Source organism: Exophiala mesophila (assembly GCF_000836275.1).
Source record: "Exophiala mesophila strain CBS 40295 unplaced genomic scaffold supercont1.1, whole genome shotgun sequence".
In the NCBI taxonomy this organism is placed as follows: domain Eukaryota; kingdom Fungi; phylum Ascomycota; class Eurotiomycetes; order Chaetothyriales; family Herpotrichiellaceae; genus Exophiala; species Exophiala mesophila.
Genome location: NW_015622504.1, coordinates 3,647,957 through 3,671,177, shown reverse-complemented (window position 1 = coordinate 3,671,177; position 23,221 = coordinate 3,647,957). Strand labels below are relative to the sequence as shown.

The following is a 23,221-nucleotide window of genomic DNA, read 5'->3' as shown; positions in this document are numbered from 1 at the left end:
GCATCAAGACCTACTGTTTGAACAAGAACCTCCCCTTTGGGCCCATGATACATCATATTAGAACAAGGGTTAGCCCTCCTGTTCACAGAGATCGCGGAAATAGGCCAATCCGACTTGACCTAGTCAGTCCGCTGCAAGGGATGCCCTAGAAGTGGGTTACAGAGGGTCGAAATCATCTCGTGCTCCCTGAAGGTTAAACTTTTTCCGAGCCGACCCGGTCAACTTGTGATGGGTCAATACACTTTGATGGCCCTGTATCTTTTTCTCCATAGCACTAATTTCGTCTTCGGGGTCGATCGCCTCTCCCTCGGCAAAGTCAAGCACAAGTTTCCTACCCAGTAAATGAGTATTGGAAAGGGCATCCATGGCATTCTCGGCCTCTTTTGCAGTGACAAACTCAGCAAAGGCAAATCCTCGAGCACTGTTGTCGAATTTCCGAGGTAGACGGACGGTTCGTAACTTTCCATAAGGTCCCAGCAATGCACGGATATCCTTTTTGGACGCTTCGAACGGCAGGTTTTTGACAATGATCTTTGTCTTGTTGGCATTCAGCTTTTTCGCTGTGTCCTCCTTTCGCCGTTCCTCCGCAGCATCGGTTGACTTTTGGGAGATTTGTACAACGAGGTCATGCCCATCCAGAGATCGACCGTTCATGGTTGAGACAGCGGATTCAGCATGAGCTTTAGTCTGAAACTCTACGAATGCAAAGCCCATGCTCAAGACCTGGCCGGGTCGTTTTGCATCCGTCCTCGTCTTGACTCTGGCAGAGAGGAAGCCAGGAAGAGGCCGGAAAGTTTCAGAGAGCTTCGCACTTGTGGTACTGAAATTCAGATTTCTGACAAACAGGGTAGTCGTCGGGGACATAGTAGTATTGTTATCAGGCTGAGCGGCAGTGTTTGTATCCGCAGTCACTTCGGTGCTGGGGACCTTTTGAGAGGCCCAGACACCTTCTGGCGCCTTCTCAAGATAAAGAACCGAGCCGTTCAGATTTCGATAAGCGAGTTGTTTTAAAGCCAGTCTGGCGCCAGTAGACTCTTCAAACTGCGCGACAGCAATGGTGCCAGTTGGGGGGAATATCAGGCGGATCACCTTCCCAAATGGAGCCAGAAGCTGAGACAATTCTTCCGTCGTCGTACCGAAGGCAAAGTTCTTCAGCAGTATGGTAGTATCATCTCTGGCATGATTTTTGAATGCCTCGACATTCATGCCCTGGGATTTGAGATAAGCTTTTGTGTCTCTAATCACACTTGTCTCGGCGTGGGCTTGTTTGACAGCTGCATCTGTCGAGGATGGATCCAAGAGCTCGGCCTTTGTCACACCAAGTCGATTAGCAACCGAGGCAAGTACGGCGTCTGGATTCATGTAAAGAGAATTCCAGGAGAAGGTGGAGGTGGCAGCCTCTGACTTTCTCTTCAGGGCTTTTTGTTGTTTCAGCGGTAGTTTGGAGATCTCAAAGGCGTCGAGCTTTTGAGCCTTCTTATCAGAGGCAGGAAGAATATGCATGAGTCTCCCCTGAAAGTCCTTGCCATCAAGTTCGAGAAGTGCTCTACCAGCATCTTGAGACTCCACAAACTGAACGTAAGCCAGTCCTTTCCCGGAATCAGTGCGAGTGTCTTTGACAAGATGGATCTAACTTCGGTTAGTGACAAAAATCTAGAATTTTGACAAAGTAACAGAAACAAGACACTGTTGCAATCAGAATACAGAGGCATCTACTAAAATTCTCTTTCCGTTCACATCAAATGCCATTGGCATAAGCTGTCCCTATCAGGAAATCATCACGCAAAAATGAAACAAGTGGCAGAGAAACATGTTTGACTTACATCAGAAATCATGCCATATGGAGAAAATATGCTGCGAAGGGAATCGGATGTGGTGGTGAAAGGTAGATTGCGGAGAAATAAACGCGCATTGGGAACCAGTTGCGGCTGTATGACATCGCCGGGAGCTGGCTCTTGTGAATCTCTCTCTGCCTGGGGTCTAGGGTCGGAGGAGGGCATCGCAGGACTGGTAGCGGGAGGAACATGGTGTGCATCGTCAACAGACGCTGGCTCGTGCTCAGTTTCCACAAGATCAAGAAGCCTGTTCGTCTTCCCCCGGATCCAATCGGCATCAGATGCATGGTTGTCGAGGGGAGTGTTGCCCTCGTCCATATCTTGGGTGTCTTGGGGTGATGAATGTCTTTCCGCTTGAGGGGGGTTTGAGGTGATTGCTATTGTGTTCTCGCCATGTGGTTGAGGTACGGATGGTTTGGACAATGCCCTCTGCCCATCATTATCTCCGTCGTCATATATATCTCGCTTTCTCTTGTGAGAATTGTTTCTCAGCTGGTCCCCTTGGCCAGCTTGACGCCGCTGGGAGACGGGTGCGGCGTGTCCGTGTAAATCGCGCTTCATTTCGACGGGTTTAGCGAGGCTGACGGAAATCTTGGACATGCGCATGAAAGTGCGGTCGAAGTATTTGACGGCACTTTGAGCAGTGGCATGGTCAGAGAGGCCAATGAAACCAATCCGCCGTCCGGAGACAAGGTGGCAGTCGGTGACAACGTATTTGGCGGCAAAATGAGATCGCAGTTGTTCTTTTGTCAACGACGGGGGCAATCCTGTAATGAAGATGCGAGTCACTGATGACTCGTCGACGGGTTCTCCCATGGCATCTATGGCTTTGGGAGCCCGGGATCAAGTTCCTGGGGCAGGACTTGGGTCATTCAGACTTGTTGTAAAAGGCAAGAAAAAGCTCTGAGCCAGACTGGAATAGTGGAGCACAAGTGCCAAGGACGGTGTGACAAGATCGGTGGGGTTGCGAAGGAAGGGACAGAACGACAGACCTCCGCGCTAATATGACTTTCCACGGAACGGAACAATGTCTCTCCACCCCAGATTCCCTGCGCGACACTCCTGGCGTGTCTGTCGTTACCAACTGACTGTTTGTGTTTCGCATGCACGTCGACTTTACGAACTCACAACATAAATCGAGTCACAAAGACACAACTATCATACGAGCTTGCAATCTTCCAAAGACTGTGTGCAAAGGATTTTATATCTCTCACCCACGCGCTCTCTAGTCCTACCCATCAACATTTCCCTTCGAGTACTTTATCCTACCTAAGCATCGATCATGGCAGACGCCGGGCTTGAGAAGAAGGTCAAGTTGGAGCGTACGTACAAAATCTCATACGGCGGTTCAGTTCACTGACATCTAGATAGCGCAGATCAAGTCAGTCGACATGGTAAGAATGCCGTCACCGCCTCCTGAAGTCCAGTGTCTAATGAAATTTCGAAGAGTGAGGATATGCAACAAGAAGCAATCGAAGTTGGTATGCAATTCTTGGTGGAAAGAGGCTGCAGAAGCAAAGACGTTGACAATGTATAGCACAAGAAGCGATGGACAAGTTTACTGTGGAGAAGGTGCGCTCAGACTCCAAGGTCAGACATGACGGACAGTTGACACTCGCAGGACATCGCCCAGCACATTAAACGAGAGGTTCGCGAGACTATCACTCGGGAATGTCAACTGCAATGCTAAGTCTTGATACAGTTTGACTCTAAGAAGGGTGCCACATGGCATTGTGTAGTCGGAAGAAATTTTGGCAGTTTTGTCACGCATGGTATGGAGTCTGCGCGGCTCAAAAAGATGGGCATGAGGCTAACAGCAGATTCAGAGACGAAACACTTTATTTATTTCTACCTGGGACATGTGGCCATCCTGCTCTTCAAAACGCAATGACGAAGGACAACTTTGATCATTGGATTCCACAAGGGTTGTGGCTGTAACAGAATCACGAGCCGTGATGCGGCTATAAACAACTTGCCACTGGATTCTGGATGTGCAGGCACCCAGGTTGAAAGTCGCAACACGTGGGCGATGGAAAGGGGGTTTCGTGTGAGATAAGTGGCGTATCCATGCTCTTGTGGTTTTGTATACCACCTTGCGTCAGTACATATGCCGAATAGCCTGGAATAATGAGTGCTTGTTGAATGGAACGCGACAGAAAGAATCCACGAGGCTGCGGCAAGGCTACCGGAGCCTTATAAACCAGCCACTTGTGGCGCATAGTGTTTGTAGGCTGTGGAGAAGCTCGATCGTCGTCATGATGCTTCGCCACAGTTTCCCCAAGGGAAATGATGTGTACCTCCAGTGGCACCATGACTTCTCTGCTCTGATCCTCAGATGATTCGGCGCATACACATCATCCTATCTCGCGCACTACTTGCAGGCGTTTCTTACTGCTTGTGACCATCTAAAGACGCACGCGCTCCCACCCGCACCCTCGAACCCTTGTCGTTTTCCGCCCTCTTCCGACCAACTCAGACCCGGAGTTCCGAGTAATTCGTTCCTTTGATCTTGACAACAACCACCTTGTATCAGTGGCCTCGACCATGGCTTTCTGCTTCACAGTTGGGACACAAGGCAGGCAGCGCTCCCAGACCACAGGCCACTTCTGTTGATTATTCTAACTGCGTTCACAGATTTCACCAAGCCATTGCCAGGCTTGGAAGGTGTCACAGCACAATGCCATAACTGCGGGAACTGGGCAGCCCACCCCATCCAATCCTGGGACTGGTTCACGTTTTGCTTTGTTCCTGTCATTCCATTGGGAAGCAAACATAAAGATGTGTGTGGAGACTGAAAAAATGGAGAGAAAAGATGCTGATACATCAATAGCTGGCATGCTCAATTTGCCGTTTCCGCGAAGACATGAGGTATGTCAATACTATGGCAATGTGCCCCAGTACAAAAATAATTGACCTATGGTTAGAAATCGACCGGACGTCGGTTCACAACAAGGGCAAGGCGGGATGATGCCACAACAAGGTCCCCCACAAGGATGGAATAACGGCCCTCCTCCACCAGGACAGCAACCCCGTTACAAGTGATACCAAGCATGGCGCAATCAATGACAAGGGATTCGATTCGTACAAAGCCTGGCGTTTAGCAGTCGTGGGTCTCATTTGATTTTGCTTCTCTATGGTCGGCGACCGATCGATCTGTTGGCTGCTTTAGCCTAATCTCCTTGGGACCTCCTAGGGCAAAATAACAGCTCGCTCTCATCGCCTGCGTTCGGCATGACGACAACAATCATTTTCGCTTTACGTTATTGTACGACATTACAGAGGCATGAGAGAATAACATGCCACCAGGGTCTTTGTCTGGCCCATGCTTTTGGATATGGCCAAGCCATTTTGGGAGTGAGAGTGGTCTGTCGCCAGAATGATTTTCAGGGATCGAACTGGCTCTCAGGTAACACGAAGGCTTCTCGACCTCGCGTGTATACAAGGGTCATGATGATCTGGGCTGCCTCATACACCTTTGAAGCGAGCAACTGTACTTGTACCGCTCGAATTTGAAACGGGGAGCGAAATGCAAGAAATTTTAACGAAAGAATCGTTCATAAATGCCTCGAGACTCATTTCTAGGTTGAAACTCCTATATCTGCCTGGTGTTATAATAAATATTCGTCGCGATACATGGCGTGGAGGACAAGTAATAATATCACGTGACTCCACCAAAGGCGGTGGGTTTGGCAGAACGACGACCTCCGCAACACCATAAAAATTTCTTGACTCATCTGGACTCTTTCTTTCCTCTCTCTCATACGCCGTCCCCCAACCGCTGCGTTCTCTGCTACACATGGTCTGGTCACTCCTGCTGTCATGGCAGTCGAAGCCACAGTCACACACTTGCAGATGAGAAATTCGGAGTAATCTTCATCAAACACCTGGGACTCGTTGTCGCCCATGACTCGAGGCTTAGGACTGCCCGCGAGGGCCTGACACGATTGTTTATCTCCGTGTCTGCAATTGGCATCAGAAATCTACAGGGCTCCAGTGGATCTTGGTTTTGCTTCGGTGAGGTTAAGAATTCTATCTGGAGGATTCCCTTTGGAAGAGTCATTGCGAAGATTGTTTGACGTGCTTCGCCTTCGGGCAGAAGGCGGGCTTACTTTAGTGCAATCGCAGCGGGAATCCTTGAGATTCTCTGACTTCTCGGAGTTGGAGTTTGGACGGGGTTTCAATTCGATTCCGATTACTCTGGGGGGCGGCTATCACTTTCTCTTTTTGAGGTAAGAGTTCACTTTTTGTCCCGAGTTCTGGATACTACTAATCCGAATGTGCTACTCTTGTCCCCCGACCAAAATCCAGGTTTTACGAATGACCGTTGATACCATTGGTGACGCCGTTGGTTTGCGGCTTGACTGCAAATTCCTTAAAGCTCTCGAGATCAACTTGCCGCAAAGCACTGTCCTCGGTCGCTTCCAAGTGTACCTTCGGGACAGTATTCCTGCTGATTCGGCCGTCTTTGAATGCGTTGAATGCCTCAAGCCACCGACTTGTGCACAGACACCACTTGCACCCCTCGCTTAGACCTGCTATCCGAAGGTCATTTCCTTGTGCAGCTGAATAGTTCAGGAACTCTTCTGTTACGACACCTGCCACAGCATGGTTTCCAAAATCGGCCGCACCGGTCCTGCAATATCCGTCTCTGTAAAAGCCTGTCATGGGACGATCGGAGAAAAAGGCAAGGGGTTGTTTGAAGACTATGCTGTGTCAGTGGGTTAAGTGCAATGGTGGTGGGTACACAACACTGCAACAAAAGAGCACAGGCGCAGGTGTTAGTTCAATCAAACTCACCATTCAGGGCCGACATTTTTGGATCTGTTGCCTCAGATCTATCGTCTCTCTCGCCTGGTTGTTTTGGGGGAGATGGCGGGGGATGCCTGCTTCCACTAAGGACTGTGATGGGCAAGACTTTGGCACGAGAAGCCGTCCAAAGACTGAAAGGACGAACGTGTCGTACCAGTGAATCAAGTGGTTTCATTTATCCTGGTCGAAACTCCGTCGGAGAAGTATGTACTTGTGTGATTGCCGGCTCAGCTCCTCGATCCCGCTGGGTTGATATGAGGATGTCTTTAACATTCATGAAAGAAACGCAGTGGGATGATCCCCGCATAGAGAGAAGTTGCAGTTCATCATGTCATCATTCTGCCAAGGCAGGCACGTGTGGTTGTGGCAGCATCACGTGTCCATACACATACAGTTTAGGTAATCATTACCTTCGGTTGAGCCTGAGATTATGTACAGTCTATCGATCTAGCTCAAGAAGACAACAAGTCATCGACTTCTGCATAGGGCAACTCATTGTACCTACTTCTCGACCAACAGTTTCGACAGCCTATATTTGCACCGGTATATATGCCACAAGTAATGGAGACTAATGTCCAGTCTGCGAGACATGTTCATCATATCGCATGAACCTCTACCACAGTAGGAACTTTCAAAACTGATCAAACTGACTTTGCATCCCATGTGATTTTCGAGGATGTGGCATTGCAGGTACATCTCTTCGACTATGAAATCTGTGACTCATTGTCCCAATGCCTTTGTCAGAGGGCACGTTCCAAGGTAGTACACCATATTTAGGTGGCTGCACAAAGGCTTTCGTCGAAATTCCGCATTCAGCGCGAATGGAGAACCGACTGTCGAACAATGGCCGCGGCATAAAGTCGACCGAACACAGATACCGGAGGGCCTGCATCGACTAACACAGTAACTTACCTCATACAACTCACACGACAAGCGTCCCACACCTCTCCCCCCGCCCTCCGCGCTGACCCGTTGGAGTTTTACTGATGAAGAAACCAGCCAGGAATGCTCCAACCTTTTCCCGCGAAGCATTGACCAACTTGGTCGCATCAGCGAGACGGGAATTTCTTCGAAAAGATTGGGCTAGTCCCCAACCATCACCCATATGGTTTCCAGATCTCGAGGATGAGACCGGGTACGAGTGTCACCATGTCCCACCCGAGAAAGAGGAGGTGTCAGACGAAGACGACGAGAATGAAGATGTTGTGTTCGATGATATTGGATTCGATGAATCGGCCTCACAACTGGAACTAATGAGCTACGAGTACGATACACCGACGCCAACACGCAACGCCTCACGCTTTGGGTCGCTGCTTTCCCCGTTACTGATTCGGCGAAAATCATCCATCATGGATTTCGATTATCCCAGTCCATCATCTCGGCCTAGAAACTTCCATTCTACCAAAATGGATTTTGGTCAGCCCTTTATACCATTGAAGTCGGCACTGACAATGTCGATGACCTTTGATATGGCTCGGCCAAAAAGCCGATCCTCAGAAGAAAAGACAGAGATTCGTTCAGGCAAATCTGAAATCATGTTTGACAATTTTGCATTGAACCAGGATCAAGATCAACTTCCAGTTGTGCTACCAAAGACTCATCGCCCAGGTGAGAATGATTTCATGACTGGGGCGCTTGATCCAGGCAATGGAGACGAGGAAATTGTGATGCTGCCGCTGTTTGTCGACCACGCTGTACAGCCGGGCAAAACATTACAGGACATAGCCCGGAGGATGCCGTATAAGACGTATTCTAGAAGAGCGTTGGAGCAATGGATAGCCACGGATGACAGCAGTTGCTGGAATGAACTCCCCGAGTTGACATACTACACAACTTCGCTGGGCCTTCAGATTGCAGCCACAGAACTCCAGAAGATCCAAGTAATGCGAGCATCATGCGTCACGGATGCTGATAGAATGATGGCCTTGAAAATGGTGGGAGGCACATCGACTCTTGAGAGAGACCAAGGCAAGACCGTTTTCCCCGAAGACATAACGCCGCTTCTGCCGAAAACCCATCCATCGTATATCGAATGGTACTGGGACTCCCTGGAAGAACAGGGAAACATTTGGCGGGAATTGGGATCATTTCAAGAGTTGGCTGATGGCTTCAACTATTGGAGCAGGCGTGGCATCTCGAGCAGGGGGCCCAGCTGATCCTATGGGACAGATTGATTATTCGAATCAACAAACCAATAGCATTGAGGTACCTAGGCAGTTCCGGAGGATATGAAGTAGCACTGTGATGGCGATACCTTGGTTGGATTTTCCCTAGTAAGCCGTAGGTGGCGTATGATCAAATCTGCCACACATCTACCTTTGCGCACGGAACATAATTGGCCAGGAAGCGAGTCGCAGTTCGCGTACACTCCTCCTGAAGATTCATGTACACACATACCACATACTACAAGCCTTGAATGCCGTACATGTATATATGCAGTAGATATCTAAGTCCAACGCAGAGAGCGTGTGGGGTTCCCTGGGAGCCTCGCTCTAACCTCCACCAATGAAAAGAGGCCTTGGCAATATCTTTTGCACTAGTACAATTTAGGATCTAGTGGCAGAATTTCTCCAGAAGAGAATCGTTCCAGCTCCAAATTTCCATTCTGGTTGCAAATGCGAAAAAAAGTTGCCTCACAACCAACATCATTTTCTCCTCAACATCGCATCCTATCCGTCATCCAGCGATCTTTATAAACTACAATCATTCTCACGCAACCGAAATAATCTCACCCACCGAGTCCCATAACACCAAAACAATATTTTAAGAGATGGCGTTTGGCGGTCCGCCGAGAGGTCGAGGTGGCGGTGGTGGCCGCGGAGGTTTCGCACCTCGTGGTGGTGATAGAGGTGGTCGAGGCGGTGGACGAGGAGGTGGCATGAGAGGTGAGGACGTCTTTCCTCTGAAGAGGATATGCCAACAGACCGCATGGTCTGTCTAGCGGGTTGAACCTTGACCTAACATATTCTACTCACTACACAGGTGGCCGAGGAGGTCCTCCAGGACGAGGCGGCAGAGGCGGTGGAAGAGGTGGACCCCCTGGACGGGGTGGTCGTGGCGGTGGTCGTGGCGGAAAGCCGGGCATCAAAGGTGGTGCGAAGGTTGTCATTGTAAGTCATTACCCCTCGTACTTCTCTCCCTCCGAAGACCACCAACTTACGGATCGTTTCTCTTTCTCCAGGAACCCCATCGCCATCCCGGTGTCTTCGTCGCTCGCGGCGGCAAGGAAGATCTCCTCGTGACCAAGAATCTGACCCCAGGCGAGTCCGTCTACGGCGAGAAGCGCATCAGCGTCGACAGCCCCGGCAACCCCGCCCTCAGTGGTGACGCCAACGAGGCCACTCCAGCTCTCAAGACAGAATACCGTGTGTGGAATCCTTTCAGATCCAAGCTTGCTGCGGGTATCCTGGGTGGGTTGGAAGATATCTACATCCGACCAGGTGCCAGCGTCCTGTACCTCGGTGCGGCCTCCGGTACCAGTGTGTCGCATGTAGCTGATATCGTTGGTCCCACTGGTCGAGTGTACGCCGTTGAATTTTCCCACCGATCTGGCCGTGATCTCATCACCATGGCGACACACCGCACCAACGTCATCCCCATCATTGAAGACGCCCGCCACCCTCTTCGCTACCGCATGCTTGTTGGCATGGTCGATGTCATCTTTGCCGATGTTGCTCAACCGGATCAGGCTCGTATTGTCGGACTGAATGCCCATCTGTTCCTCAAGGTCGACGGTGGTGTTCTGGTGTCCATCAAGGCCAACTGTATCGACTCAACGGCCAAGCCTGAAGTCGTGTTCGCCAACGAGGTCAAGAAGATGAGAGAAGAGAGAATCAAGCCTAAAGAACAATTGACGCTAGGTAAGTTAAGCTCGAGACATTTTTCTCTTTTCATGCCAGCCAAAAAGGGTCGGTAACTGACAATGCTTTTGCAAAACAGAACCCTTCGAGCGAGACCACTGCGTCGTTGCTGGTATCTACAAGCACAGTACCGATTGAATGTAAAGCAAATGGAACGATCAACGACGACAGGATACACGGAAGTCTGGCTCTATCGTATGGGAGAGACCACTGCCCCCACATTTGCCATTAGTTCATTACACGGCAAAGCCATGCCTCGATGATGTACAACAGTTATCAACCGGTGACGGCTTGTGTCAACATTTGGGGGCACGAGAGCTAGAACCGCTGAGGCAGATCCATCTTCTCACCCAGGCGCGTCTCGAATGCAAAAAAAGGACGGTCGGTGTTCATGTGGCGTTCAACTTGTTGGCAAGCTTTGACCGAACCGGATGTGGATATCGGGATTCGGGACAGCTGGGATTGGAGTTTGTCTCTCGGGCTTATGCAGCGAATTTCTAATGCGTCAAATACTCCTTTAAGTGTCTTTTTTTTCGATAAAGAAAAAAAAGGCATGGCTCCTGTACTATCATGAGACCTTGACATGTAAAGAGTTCGTCTTTGATGCTAGGCCCTTGAGTAGAGGAATGAGAAATATTATGATTCAGATACTCAATTCGTGAATGCATGAACTTCGTTAACAATGCTCACCCAATCCGTGTGCCCGGTGGCGGTTTTGTCCGAATCGCTCGTGACATGGTGGCCGTGTTCTTATGCCCAATATTATGCCATTTTGCATGCCCCTATCAATGCCCATTTTGATAGCCTTCCAGTTCTAGCACAAGTACTTAGGGTTTCATCTTGAGGACCGATGTCCTCACAGCCAGAAAATGGTAAAATATGGGACGCGTGAGGAGCTTCTTTTGCTCACTTGACCACGTGAGTGATGAATCCAACGAAGGATCTCGGAGTAATGGTCGAAATGGGTCGACAAATACCTTCTGAAACAGGTGTGTGACATTCGCTATCAATTAGGACTGCCCATCCGATGATACCTCAGGCGACTTTAACGTATGCTAAATCCATAGTTAGTACCGCCGCATGGCTCTGCCAGAATCAATTCACTTACTTGCATCGATTTGACGGATTTGAGGTAACGCCAATCGGACTTTGTTTCGGTACAAGGCTGGCCCTGCCAATTGCAGCGGGTTCATCTCAAAGTAGACGGTTTCGAGGTGTTCCTTGTCAGCCAGTTCACGCTCAACCTCGCGGAAGTCGGCGAGCTTATTGCTAGAGGCCCATAGTTCTTCAAGATCCTTCAAGTGGGAGATGTTTTCGAGATGAGCGATCTGATTGTTCGAGATATCGAGGACCCTGAGTTTTAAATTGTGCTGTAAAGATGATGCTGAGATCTCGGCAATGGCGTTATGGCTGACGTAGAGTTCTTCTAGATTTGATAAAGATTCCAGTCCTGTAATGGCGGTGAGACGGTTGGACTTGATGTCGAGAAGTCGGAGATTTGAGAGTGACGATATGTTCTTGATCTCGGTAATCTTGTTCTTGCCCAGCCATAGTTCACGTAAGGATGTCAAGGGTTCGAGATTCTCAAGCTCTCTGATTCGGTTTGCTGCAAGCTCGATGCTCGTCAGATTCGATAGGTTGTCCAGATTCTCAATCTTGGAGATACGGTTCTGCACGAAGTACAGTTCGGTAAGGGTGGTCAGATGTGAAATGTTCTTGATGTGTTTGATTTTGTTGAAGGAGAAGTCGAGTGAAGTCAGAGATTTAAAAGAATCTAAGCCTTTGATATGCGAAATGAGATTGTCGTAAAGATCTAGTTCTTGTAGACGCTCGGCAAATTCTTGAGGGAAGTCAATGGTGGTGATTTGGTTCTGGCGCAGGCACAGGCGCAGGACTTTTTGGAAGCGCGAGAGATTTAGGGCGGGAATGGAAGTGACGCGGGAGTGGACGAGATCAATATCTTCTGAATCGAGGGGCAAGTCCTCAAGGAGATCCTCATCGGCCTCAATCTGGTCGACGGGAGGGGCATCGGGGTCTGAGTAGTCGGGATCTGACAGAACCTCAGGGTTGGAGAGAACCGCATTGCGAGGAGGGAGCCTCAACTTGCCGTCCCAGCCGTTACTGTTGACCAGAGGAGCAGAGGAGTTGGAGGGATCGGTAGCGGGGATTTGGATATGCACATCTGTATGTGGGTGATCATTTGCCCTGGTGATGTGATCTTGAGAGGGTTCATTGGATTCTGGTTCCGTCATGATCATGCAGTGGTGGGGCAGAGTTGAAAGCGGGATGAGCGAAGGGCGAATGATACCAAGGATGCTGCAGAGGGCCTTTGAGATGAAGACGAAGGAATGTCTGCAGATGGTATTGAAGAGTTCTGAGATGGTTGCCAGGCTTACTTATATTGCTAATAAGTTATTCGCATCGCATGACGTCCCAAAACGGAAAGCAGAACTCGCCACATTGTGACATATAGAGCAGATCACACGCACACGATGATGGATTTGGTTCTTGAAGTCAGATGTTGCACCACGAATTCCTGCACAAAATCATGCACAATGATTCTACAATAACATTTATACCATGTTGTCCGCGATTTTACAGGCGCCAGCCGCTATCTGCTGTCGCCACTGGCAGAAATACGATGGAGTGCTTCTGGTTCTCTTTTGGAGAGACAGAATGGATGGAGATGCTTGCGTCGGGAAGGTCGCATAATAAATCCCCCCTGTATTTTTTGGAAACAAAGAAGCAAACAATCCTTTGGCGCGACGCACGAAATCGAGACCGGGTCGAAGCAACAGGAAACTGGGTTGGGTAATCGGATGGGTGTTTGGAAGATAGTATCGTACGCAACCTGCTAGAACCCAGTGCCAACCAGTACCAATGCTTTTTGTGTCTTTCATGCCACCGTCTTTGCCTCCGACATGCCACCAGATGATACATCTCAGTCTATGAGAATCTCTTTGTGATTTTGGCAATAACTACCGGCGCAATTAGTCTGAGGTCAATCGTGTTCTCGCGGCTGGTGCAACTCACGATGTAAAGCAACAACGCTGAAGATGAAACCCAGACTCAAGAAAAGGATGACCATGGGATCAACCTTCAATCCAGGGCTCTCATCGGTATATAACCTGAGCATGGTTCCACTAGAGCCTCCTGCTCCTGCGGCGCGTGTTGAAGTTGGTCGGGCATTTTTGACAGACTCCTTGTGATCAGCGGCAGCGCGTCGGCGGATGGCAGAGCGAGGTCCTCCGGGTGGTGAGCCTGCACGTGCAATCGAAGATCCGCTCGATTTCTGTGCTGAGGGCGTGGAATCGGCTCCTGATTCTGGTCCTGAGGTCAAGGGGGAGGATGGTCTGGCAGACGCCTGTGAAATTGTTGTCAGCTAACGCGAGACTTGGTCATGGGCGATTTTGTGCTGCATAGGTGGCTTTGGCTCGAGGAAATGTTGACCGCGTCTGAAGAGCGAAATCGAAACGTACCATTGTTGTATTGGAGGAAGGATTAGAGGAAGAGGTGCGGGATATGGAGGTCTGCGGGTTGAGTGAAGACGTCTATCAACAAGGATAGTCCGAAGAAGAAGGTAGGGAGGCGTGGATGAAAACTAGACAGCGCAAAGGATTGACAGGGGATGATGAGGTGTCAACGAAGTTATGGCTGGATAGAAGTAGATGGTGTCTTTTACAAGCTGCGCTCAAGTCTCCCAGTAACAGAATGGTTGTGGACACGATCACTATTTCCCCAGACAATGGAAGGGTTGTACTTGGCCGTATCTGAATGGGTGGAGTACAGTGTCCTAAAGTGCATATTGATATATCAAAACCCCCAAACCCAAACACGTCGACAACTTTCACCTCTAACAAACAACAACAACTGCTACCCAAGTCACAAGATGTTTATTTGCATCTTACACTTGGTGCATTCGATCATGCTCTGATGACACTTACACCAGCATTAAGGCTACAGACCCTGGTGCCTGTCGATGCTGTCCCTTGATGTCTACACAAGCAATTCGGCCTCTACAACTGGTTGTACACCAGCAACCATGATTGTTGCTAACAAGACAGTGTAATGGGCCATGTGTATTGTGTCGATAAGGTCATATTGCACCCTTGGCCTTGATACAAGCTGTCACAAAAAAGCACGTTGATGACCTTGATACTGAACTACCCCTGTGACAGCCTGCATCGATTTTTTGGGCCTTTGCTATGCTAACATTCAATGTGTCAATTATGCAGACAGTTGGTGAACAGCTTGCTTCACATGAATTTTCAAAGGCCCAAATACTGCCTTGATTGCTTGCACCGTCAAGTTATTTGCTGCTAGGCAGTTTAGTGTGACAACTGCAGTAGGCGAAGAGATACTCTACTTAAAAGCCTTTTGATTCTCCTACAGATCATTTTCTTCCTACCTCATCATTCGACTAGAACTTTTCTTCAGTCCTCCAGTCAGCCACAACTTTAACACTCAACAATATCCTCGCTTTCAACAACTCGTTCTTCGAAACCATGTCTTCCAATGCGGCTTCAGACTCCCAGCCGTCCCCGGTCTCATTGAACTTTCCTCCTGTTAACCAACCCCTACAAGCCCGGAATGCCAATCCCTACTTGCTTCGAACCGACAATTATCTGACCTGGGTCCGAGCTCTGAAATCTGATGCCATCGCCAAGGGCTACATGAAGTACTACGAATCTGCCGCTGAGCCAATCGCACCTTCTTTTGGGACCTACACTAGCTTTTCCTGGAAGCCAGAGGACCCAAAAACTTCAGACAAGGAACAACTTGCTGTGATGGATGAGAATCTTGCCGCACTCAAGGCACATCACGATAAGTTCATGGTCAGCATGCGCAGTTATCGTGACGAAAAGAGCCGACGTCTTCAAGCCATCAAATACCTGCGCAACCGACTTGATAAGGGTGTTCTCGATGAGTTCGATTCTGTCAAGTACAAGAGCCCCCACGATGCTTTCAAGTCTCTCAAGCGCTTCGACATTGACCAGAAACACCGACATCAAGTGGCGAAGCATGAATTGCAGCGTCTCTCTTGGGATCACGACACACAATCTCACTGGTTCATTGGAGAAATGCTGCGCATCCAGGCCAATGTTCGTGAATACAATCCGTCTGAATCTTCCAACATGTATGCAGACATGGTCAAGCATTTGCTCGCGCAGCTTCCCCGAGAGAAGTACAGCTACATCCAGGCCCGCCAGGAGGTTTTTACCAAGAAACAAGATCCGAAGCATGCTTTTGATGCATTGGTTAATACCATCAATCTCATCGAGGGTGGCGTGTCGGCAGACGAGATCAATCTCCCCGGCGTCGGCAAGAAGGGTCGTTGAATGCTTTTGGACTTTGGTCTGGAGATGGTGGTAACTGAATGAGAATCTCGTTGGGCTTTGCGAATTAGAATCAAATGTACATAGATGCCTAACAGAGATTGTGCTTTTTCCTTATCATTTTTCGTGTCAAGCGCTCGTTTCATTCAAGATATAGACAAGCATAGTTGTAAATGCTATGGCGTTCGTGGCTGGGTAAGGCTGGCCTCCACGGTGAGCCATGCCCGGATCAGTAGTAATTCCGGACCCGACAGGCGTTCTTTCTTTATCCGGAGGATCGAGGATCGCGCCTTCCCGCGATTGGAGTCGCCTATCAGAAAGGCACGCGAGTCACGGGCCAAGATCTTGCTCCAAGTGACATCCTCTTCCCATGGAATCTCCTGACAACGAGCGCGAGCCTCTGCTTTGACCTGCACAGAAGCAAGAGACTTCGGTCTCTAATCGCCTCACGACATGGCACGCCCAAGAGGAACGTCGGCCGCATCCGACAACAGTTCGGTGCCTGATCAACACCAGGTATGTCCCCAATCGATCAACCATCGGTACATGTGAGACTGATCTTTCCACTCCGTGGGTGCAGGAATTAGGCAGCATGTATGATTATCTGGCCAAAGTCGTTCTCATCGGGCCCTCTGGAACCGGCAAATCCTGTCTCTTGCACCGTTTTGTCAAGGCCGAATGGCGCGTCCTCTCCTCACAAACGATCGGCGTCGAATTCGCCTCCAAGATTGTCAAAGTTGGGTCAGGCTCGAATCGGCGGAGGATTAAACTACAACTCTGGGATACGGCGGGAACCGAAAGATTTCGCAGTGTCAGCCGCAGTTACTATCGAGGCGCTGCCGGCGCAATACTCGTCTACGATGTCTCCAACCTCGCAACCTTTAATGCCTTGCCTACCTTCTTATCAGACGCCCGCGCCCTTGCCAGTCCAAATTTAGCTTTGATCCTCGCTGGCAACAAAAATGATTTGGCAGATACCTCGAGCAAGACACAGGCGCAACATATCAATGGGGCTACGTCACACCGTGGCACGCAATCAGACACTTCTGGAGGAGCCACTCCTTCGAGTGCCTCGAGCCGACAGTCGTACTTGCCATATGATGCTAGTGGAGGGACAAGCTCAACGAGATCGCGTGGTGGCTCCGTCAACCTCACTGGTCAGAAATGGACTGCAACCGTGGCTGAAGGCCGAGAGGTGAGCCCAGAGCTGGTTTCACGTTGGGCATCCAAGGCACTCGTTCCTGTTACAATGGAGGTGTCTGCTCTGACGGGAGACAATGTGGATGAACTCTTCAACCGACTTGGGCGCATGATCCTCACCAAGATTGAATTGGGCGAAATTGACCCCGATGACCCAGCTAGCGGCATTCAATACGGGGATGGTGGAGCATACGCAGACGGTATGAGCATACATTCCGGCACCACCGCCGCTGATGAAGGAACATTACGGCGGCGAGGCAACAGGAGGAAGCGAGGTGGAGGGGTGCTGCACGGTTTGAGTGAATGGGAGGATGTCTTTCGACGGCCTCAAAGTCGAGGAGGCCGGACATGCTGCTGATTTTGGCCCATCTACAATCGCCGGGCAATTTTTGACGGCGTTGGCATCCATCCTCAGCGTTGTTACGAGCGAACGAGCGACGGCGTCTAGGAATCTTCTTATGTTGGCTGTTTATACAGGCCACCGTGTTGTATGCCTTTGGCTACTGCTGAGTTGGACATATATCATGGGTTTCCTTTGTCTTGCATGTGAAACAATCGTCACGTTATTCGTGAGATATAGCATAGAGAGAAAAAAGGGCATGTCTGCAACTGGTTTGCAGCGTGTGTAATGTCTAATCGCATTTCGGTCCATGACCTTGTGTCTCCTGACATGTGCAACTTCGATTGTGGAGGTTGCTATATACATAAGCGACAGACAGTGGATTCAGCTGATGCTGATGCCCGCACCGATGGAATCCCCACTATCCAACTCACCACCGCGGCCTCTATCGAAACGAGCACCGATCTTCTCGCAAACTTCGATAAATTCGACCTGTTTCTGCAGGTTTTGTGCTGCACTGAGAGCTTTGAGAATCACAGCCTGATTTCTCTCAGTGGTGGCGGCTCGGAAACTGCGCACCAGAAATTCCGACAGAATGTCCACGGTCCAATCGTCAGGAATCTCCTGCAAGATGGCCAGCGGGTCGAAGAAAGTCGCAAAGGTACCTAGAAGATGACTCGTGCGTTCAATACGGTCCTCGAGATTCTCAATCATCGAGAACTCGCGGAACAGAAAGTTGAAGAGCTCGGTCTGGAGCGAGCGCGGTGGGAGCATGGACACGTCGATCGTCTGTGAGTACGATGGTGCTGGTCCGCCAAAGTAGCAGTAGCGTGTTGCGGTGTCAAAGTCGCCCAGACCATGTGTGAGTAGTCGAAGTGCTTCGGTGTGTCGTCCTTGACGGGCGTCCAAGATGATGGATTCAGAGACTAGAAAGCTCGAGAAAGGCGCCATTCGTTCCAACACTTTGGAGACTGAATATGTCAAGTCTTTACTCGACGCGCCACGGCTGGCATATGCTCCACTCCCCAACAGTTGCAGTAATCGAAGCCGTGATTGCCACCAAGGGTCTGGAGGTGGGTTTTGGTTGATAAAGTCGAGGTACGTCGGCTTAGGGGTTTCCAAAGCCCGGTAGGTTGAGTAACTCTCTGCCAGCAACGTGCGTGCTGGTTCCGAGCTTTCGAGTACGGTCAACACCGAGTCAAGGTAGTAGCCGATAAGATCGTCGGCATACTTGTCTAGATGTTTGCCAAAAACAAGGTGTTCGAGATACTGCTGTACTGCCCCAGGTGCGTGTTGCTTGAGCAGTGGAACAATAGTCTGAGGCTCGAATTTGACACGAGCTGTGTCGTCGGTTAAAAGCTGGACGGCAATCTCTGGATTCCTTCGCGCCAACCAAAGTGAGTACTCTTGGACCAAGCCGCCATCTCGAAGCACCGTCAGATACTTTTTCATTCGTGCTTCAACGAACTCGATGTTCGAGCCGTAGTCGGGATCCTTTTCGCCTTCAATGATTCTCTTCCAGGTGAGGAGAACATCGCGGGATCTCTTCCGACTTTGATACAATCTGCTCAGCACAAAAAGCCGGTCATAGCTTTCCAGCAGTTGTATTGCTCGATCAAAATCACCTTTCCAATGGTCAACAACGTTTTCCAACTTGATCTTGACCGACCGCTGGGCGCCACTGTCCTGGGGGAGGATTTGATCTAGGTGAAGGAGGACATGGAGGAGAGCGGAGTCGGTGGAATCGAAGACGTTTTTCTCATCAGCAATACTGCCGTAGCCTCTCTTCTCTTGCCAAAGCATGAGAAAATGGCGAACCATCATCCAAAACTCGACAGGCGCTTTAGCGAACGTTGCTATCTTGGATTGAAAGGTCTCGAAGAGGTCAGCTAGGCCGTGGTGGAGCCAGATGCCTTCGGCGCCGTAGAGTACCTCTGAGGACAAAGGGGGCAGCAGTAAAAGTACAATCCGCGGATCTAGCCCGCCGTCATGGAGGGTATTCTCGATAGGCCGGAGGATATTGTCCAGATCCGTCGAGGCGAATTGAGTCTGGAGATGCATGAAGAGCAAAAGACTTGCTTTTTGCCTGATGTAATTCAATGTTAGAAATTCGGATTCGTCTTTCGGCTCACGACCGTGAATGCTAGCCAAAAAGCCAAAGATTTGGGTTGGTTTGATGGTAGAGAGGTTGGCATTTGGCACATATTGCATCAACCGATATTCCAACTGCGAGATTAAGGGATTTCGGAGAATCATGAATAAGTCCTTGCCATGAAAAACCATATTTCTTGTGAAGGACTGTCCGAACCGACTGGCAAACCTCTTTTCTTCGGATGCACGTTTGGTGACCAATTCTGCCGATGTCTCAGTGGGGGCTGATGACGATTGGCTATCAAAGAGAGCACGCTCTTGCTCGAATTGTTCGACCGCAGATTGTGTTCGTGGGTCATGGTCGATCCGGGCCCGAGAGCGACCACTCGGCAAGGGTACAAGTTCAAGCAGATCGCTGGCAATTGGAAACGAGTGAGAGAGACTGCCGAAGCTGTGATGAAGCCCTGCACGAGGATGCTGGAGTGCTGATTTAGGCAGAGAGATCCATATTTTGGGATGATCTGATGAAGCAGCATTATCTAGTCGTTGGACTTCGAGGCCTCTCGTCACATTCCCAGTTTCATGCCGGCGTAAAAGGGCGAAGATGAGCAGGCCATCGTCATCACTTTCGACACTCGCCGGGGTTTCTGGCAGCGAAAAGTTATCGAGTAGAAGGTCCTCAGGATAAGTTTGAAACTCGACAGTCCCACGCACGACATCGCCGTCCAGATTAACAAACATACCCACTCCCGGCTCTTTTTCGGATGTACCAGTTGTCAGCATAAACTCGGTGGGGCTTGGTGAGAGAATATGAGGCTTGAGTTTCTCAGGTAAACGTAATGGTACAGTACTGGCCGATCTTGTATCTGTAGATGCTCGGGGCCTGAGTTTTGGGGCACCGGAGTCGGCTTCTGGGAGATTGGACGGAGTCTGTGATTCATTGGGCTCTCCTGCGGCCGAGGCTGATGCTGAAGGATTAGGAGGAGTCTGAGTTTCCTCACGTTGAGGATCGAGTCCTCGAGGGTCTGGCGAGCCTATGAGATTACCCATGCTAGTACTTCGACTGTGACCAGCATCTGATGGAGGTGGGGACAGCGAGGTCGCCATGGGATTCAACTCTGGTGGATCTTCTACCGCGGGTTGAGAGGAAATGGGAAACAGTGGGATCTTCTGTTGGTATTCCAGCTCGAGAAGAGCATAGCTAGTGTCATCAGCGACGCATGCGATGGTGTCTCTCCTGCTTGAACTCAGGCACCCCGGGTACTCGATGTTGTTCTTAATCGGACGCAACTTTTCGCCCACTTTGACTTGGAGAATACGTCGCGCATTTGCGATCATGACGACAGGGCCTTCGGGGCTTTCTTTGTCATCATTTTCATCAATTCCTCCTATCCATTGCACACCAGCAGGTTCCCTATTAGGAAACGCAGGGCTGAACTCTGGTAGGGAGTAGAATGAGACGGTGCCATTGCACAAGACACACGCTTTCATCGGTCCTGGAAGAACAAGAATCTTTTGTACACCGAGGTGCGTAGACTCCGCGCTGGAGTCATTGAAGGCCACATGGCCACTGGGCTGCAAGCGAGAAGCGAGGATAAAGGTGGGAACGGCGTTCTGATCGGATTCGTCGGTAGGAAAAGCAACCAAGTGAAGGATCTCGGACGCAGATGTGCCAACATAGAGATTGTTATCTGTAAGTGTGTCAGCCACGGGATTTTCTCATATGATGACAAGTGCACACACTCCAGAATTCAACACAGGTGATGGAGGCGTCCCCATCGCCCTCGTCAGGATTCAAGGGAAGATCCTCGAGGACATGGCGCAAAACATAGGGCTCCGGCTCTAGCGGAGAGAGCCTTCGGGGATTCGTGGGAGGCGAACCAGTTCCAATGGCCATGTGTAAAAGAGGCTATGTCACTCACGATGGAGGAGGCGACTCCATGGTGCGTTCAAGCAATCTAATAAACTCCAAGTACACATTACATCTCAACGGACGTGATCGTTGCCTCAATTGCGGCTTATGGGCTAGTGCTGGGTAGTAGTGATATAGTGCGGAGTACAGGGTTCATGAGGAACGCCCGTTGTGAAACTGCGGGGGGTGCATCCACCCTCGAAGAAGGCTGGAAAGGGACAAACTCATCGTCTGTGGTTACTAAGTACCTAGTGAGCAGAGGCAAAATCTAGAAGCGTTCTCGTCAGAGTCTACAGTAACTCAATCATAGCATATGGTCCACCACGAGCTGTCAAAGTCAGGGACTGGACTTTGATGTTATTTTGGGGGGTGAACGAACGGTTTCTTCTTCTCGCGGTCATAAGCTGATTCATAACACAACACATTCTAGATACCTAGGTTGGTATGTGTCTGTCTGCTGGGGCCTGCATCCAACGTAATCAAGGCACAAGCCAGAACCAGGGACCAAATGTTTGGAGGCGGTTGGGTTCCTCGAGCTTGTCTTTGCCCATTGTGATGTGGATGGTGTTGCGTCATTCGCTTCAATCATAGGCGAGATCTTAGGTGGGGGGATCTTCATTGCCTAACAGGGATATGGTGGCTGGCCTGGGGCCACATCATTCGCCTCCAGGTAGTGCTTATTTTCCGTTGTAGGGTTCCTCGGGGAAAGAAAATCAGGCGCTGACAAGCCCTGTGATCCAATCAAACAGACATATTGACGACCTCTATCCACATGTGACAGTGCCAGTTTGCGACAGCTCCAAGGGGGCTTGAGGATCGACACAAGCCACCCTGAGAGGTTGTCGTTATAACGAAGCAGTCTCAGCTTTTCCAAGGTCAAGCCATGCGGGCTTTGAACCGTTGGGTGCCGTCCTGGTATTACCTTGCCATTCTTTTGGGAAGCCTTCTTTCTCTCTTGTTTTATACGTGGCCATTGATGTCCATGTTATATTCAACAATCTCATGTAGCTAAAGAATCAAGAAGCCATTTGTGGACAGAAGGGAGTTTGTGCGACGTCTCGACACTCACGAATCTCGTATAGCAAATGGCCCCCGGCCGCCCCAAGCATATTCCAATCGTGGTGGACATTCTGGCCCCCGACCGCCCCAAGCATATTCCAATCGTGGTGGACATTCCAATCTCCCGGAGTCCATCACCAACATCGTCATGCTCTAGCGAATCTTCGTCAAGCACTTATAGATCATGCTACTCATCACCACCTTCATCCCCCAACTCAACTTCTTCAGCAGAAGGAGCATTCAGATCAAGTTCAGCCTCACAACTTGTGGGCCATCCGCGCCGATCTACACCACCACAACCTGCTCTCTTAGGTGCCATTGACGAGAACAGCGGAGCTGTACTCCCAGATACACCTCTTTCGCCAGACAACAAGAACAATCCTGTCGCAAAGCTTCATGTCTACTCGGCAGCCTTAGCCTCGAAGAAGAGACATCAGCAGACTCTTGTGACGCCATCTCAGCCCCCTCCTACCTTTTATGAGACATTGACGGGCCCAAATGGAGAGAAGTTCACCGATGTCCGTCTGAATCGAAAAATTGTGGACGACAAAAAGGGGTCGTTGAGGAGGCTTATGTGTTTTGGGGGGTGAGAGTCCTGACGACATGGGGGAGAGATGTGAATTGTCGAAGGAAGATCTGGGCGGGATCAAGGCAGCGACCTAATGAGCCATCAGGATGTAGAGACAGGCATGGAGGAGCCTAAGGAAGGCTTCACGGTGGTAGAGAGAGGAGCTATGGCAGAGAGTTGGTCCCATTGATGAGCACGATCTGATCTGATC

General features: G+C 50.0%; 8 protein-coding genes across 8 annotated transcripts; 3 read left to right on the top strand and 5 right to left on the bottom strand.

Moving 5' to 3' along the window:
- Positions 1-156: 156 nt before the first annotated feature.
- On the bottom strand, positions 157-2,651 carry PV10_01165 (uncharacterized protein; the record flags this gene model as incomplete). The annotated part of the gene is made up of 2 exons (XM_016365335.1): positions 157-1,629; positions 1,824-2,651. 2 exons carry the CDS (start codon positions 2,649-2,651, stop codon positions 157-159), a joined length of 2,301 nt encoding a protein of 766 aa, XP_016228984.1.
- A 3,352-nt stretch (positions 2,652-6,003) lies between these two features.
- On the bottom strand, positions 6,004-6,911 carry PV10_01164 (uncharacterized protein). Its single transcript, XM_016365334.1, has 2 exons — positions 6,633-6,911; positions 6,004-6,538 (listed from the first exon to the last, which is right to left on the bottom strand). Exons 1-2 carry the CDS (start codon positions 6,817-6,819, stop codon positions 6,147-6,149), a joined length of 579 nt encoding a protein of 192 aa, XP_016228983.1. The 5' UTR covers positions 6,820-6,911; the 3' UTR covers positions 6,004-6,146.
- Positions 6,912-9,264: 2,353 nt separating this feature from the next.
- PV10_01163 (rRNA 2'-O-methyltransferase fibrillarin) lies at positions 9,265-11,178 on the top strand. Its single transcript, XM_016365333.1, has 4 exons — positions 9,265-9,529; positions 9,627-9,754; positions 9,826-10,504; positions 10,584-11,178. The coding sequence occupies exons 1-4, from the start codon at positions 9,415-9,417 to the stop codon at positions 10,640-10,642; spliced, it is 981 nt and encodes a 326-aa protein (XP_016228982.1). The 5' UTR covers positions 9,265-9,414; the 3' UTR covers positions 10,643-11,178.
- On the bottom strand, positions 10,871-12,854 carry PV10_01162 (uncharacterized protein). Its single transcript, XM_016365332.1, has 2 exons — positions 11,613-12,854; positions 10,871-11,559 (listed from the first exon to the last, which is right to left on the bottom strand). Exons 1-2 carry the CDS (start codon positions 12,760-12,762, stop codon positions 11,540-11,542), a joined length of 1,170 nt encoding a protein of 389 aa, XP_016228981.1. The 5' UTR covers positions 12,763-12,854; the 3' UTR covers positions 10,871-11,539.
- Positions 12,855-13,039: 185 nt separating this feature from the next.
- On the bottom strand, positions 13,040-14,194 carry PV10_01161 (uncharacterized protein). The gene is made up of 3 exons (XM_016365331.1): positions 13,984-14,194; positions 13,538-13,868; positions 13,040-13,482 (listed from the first exon to the last, which is right to left on the bottom strand). The coding sequence occupies exons 1-3, from the start codon at positions 13,984-13,986 to the stop codon at positions 13,451-13,453; spliced, it is 366 nt and encodes a 121-aa protein (XP_016228980.1). The 5' UTR covers positions 13,987-14,194; the 3' UTR covers positions 13,040-13,450.
- Positions 14,195-15,009: 815 nt separating this feature from the next.
- On the top strand, positions 15,010-15,843 carry PV10_01160 (uncharacterized protein; the record flags this gene model as incomplete). The annotated part of the gene is made up of 1 exon (XM_016365330.1): positions 15,010-15,843. One exon carries the CDS (start codon positions 15,010-15,012, stop codon positions 15,841-15,843), a length of 834 nt encoding a protein of 277 aa, XP_016228979.1.
- Positions 15,844-16,164: 321 nt separating this feature from the next.
- PV10_01159 (uncharacterized protein) lies at positions 16,165-17,694 on the top strand. The gene is made up of 2 exons (XM_016365329.1): positions 16,165-16,356; positions 16,421-17,694. The coding sequence occupies exons 1-2, from the start codon at positions 16,294-16,296 to the stop codon at positions 17,396-17,398; spliced, it is 1,041 nt and encodes a 346-aa protein (XP_016228978.1). The 5' UTR covers positions 16,165-16,293; the 3' UTR covers positions 17,399-17,694.
- Positions 17,430-21,421, bottom strand: PV10_01158 (uncharacterized protein). Its single transcript, XM_016365328.1, has 2 exons — positions 21,215-21,421; positions 17,430-21,162 (listed from the first exon to the last, which is right to left on the bottom strand). The coding sequence occupies exons 1-2, from the start codon at positions 21,366-21,368 to the stop codon at positions 17,765-17,767; spliced, it is 3,552 nt and encodes a 1,183-aa protein (XP_016228977.1). The 5' UTR covers positions 21,369-21,421; the 3' UTR covers positions 17,430-17,764.
- Between the last annotated feature and the right edge of the window lie 1,800 nt (positions 21,422-23,221).

What these genes read in the sequence shown, in the direction of transcription:
- PV10_01162 (XM_016365332.1), bottom strand. Translation starts at nt 12,762, where the DNA reads ATGATCATGACGGAACCAGAATCCAATGAACCCTCTCAAGATCACATC. An exon ending in AATCCGTCAAATCGATGCAA is followed by an intron (nt 11,560 to 11,612) that starts GTAAGTGAATTG and finishes CTATGGATTTAG; the next exon opens with CATACGTTAAAGTCGCCTGA.
- PV10_01158 (XM_016365328.1), bottom strand. Translation starts at nt 21,368, where the DNA reads ATGGCCATTGGAACTGGTTCGCCTCCCACGAATCCCCGAAGGCTCTCT. An exon ending in CACCTGTGTTGAATTCTGGA is followed by an intron (nt 21,163 to 21,214) that starts GTGTGTGCACTT and finishes ACACACTTACAG; the next exon opens with ATAACAATCTCTATGTTGGC.
- PV10_01164 (XM_016365334.1), bottom strand. Translation starts at nt 6,819, where the DNA reads ATGAAACCACTTGATTCACTGGTACGACACGTTCGTCCTTTCAGTCTT. An exon ending in AAAAATGTCGGCCCTGAATG is followed by an intron (nt 6,539 to 6,632) that starts GTGAGTTTGATT and finishes GACACAGCATAG; the next exon opens with TCTTCAAACAACCCCTTGCC.
- PV10_01163 (XM_016365333.1), top strand. Translation starts at nt 9,415, where the DNA reads ATGGCGTTTGGCGGTCCGCCGAGAGGTCGAGGTGGCGGTGGTGGCCGC. An exon ending in ACGAGGAGGTGGCATGAGAG is followed by an intron (nt 9,530 to 9,626) that starts GTGAGGACGTCT and finishes CTCACTACACAG; the next exon opens with GTGGCCGAGGAGGTCCTCCA. An exon ending in GTGGTGCGAAGGTTGTCATT is followed by an intron (nt 9,755 to 9,825) that starts GTAAGTCATTAC and finishes CTCTTTCTCCAG; the next exon opens with GAACCCCATCGCCATCCCGG.
- PV10_01159 (XM_016365329.1), top strand. Translation starts at nt 16,294, where the DNA reads ATGGCACGCCCAAGAGGAACGTCGGCCGCATCCGACAACAGTTCGGTG. An exon ending in CGGTGCCTGATCAACACCAG is followed by an intron (nt 16,357 to 16,420) that starts GTATGTCCCCAA and finishes CCGTGGGTGCAG; the next exon opens with GAATTAGGCAGCATGTATGA.
- PV10_01161 (XM_016365331.1), bottom strand. An exon ending in CAGCGTTGTTGCTTTACATC is followed by an intron (nt 13,483 to 13,537) that starts GTGAGTTGCACC and finishes TTGCGCCGGTAG; the next exon opens with TTATTGCCAAAATCACAAAG.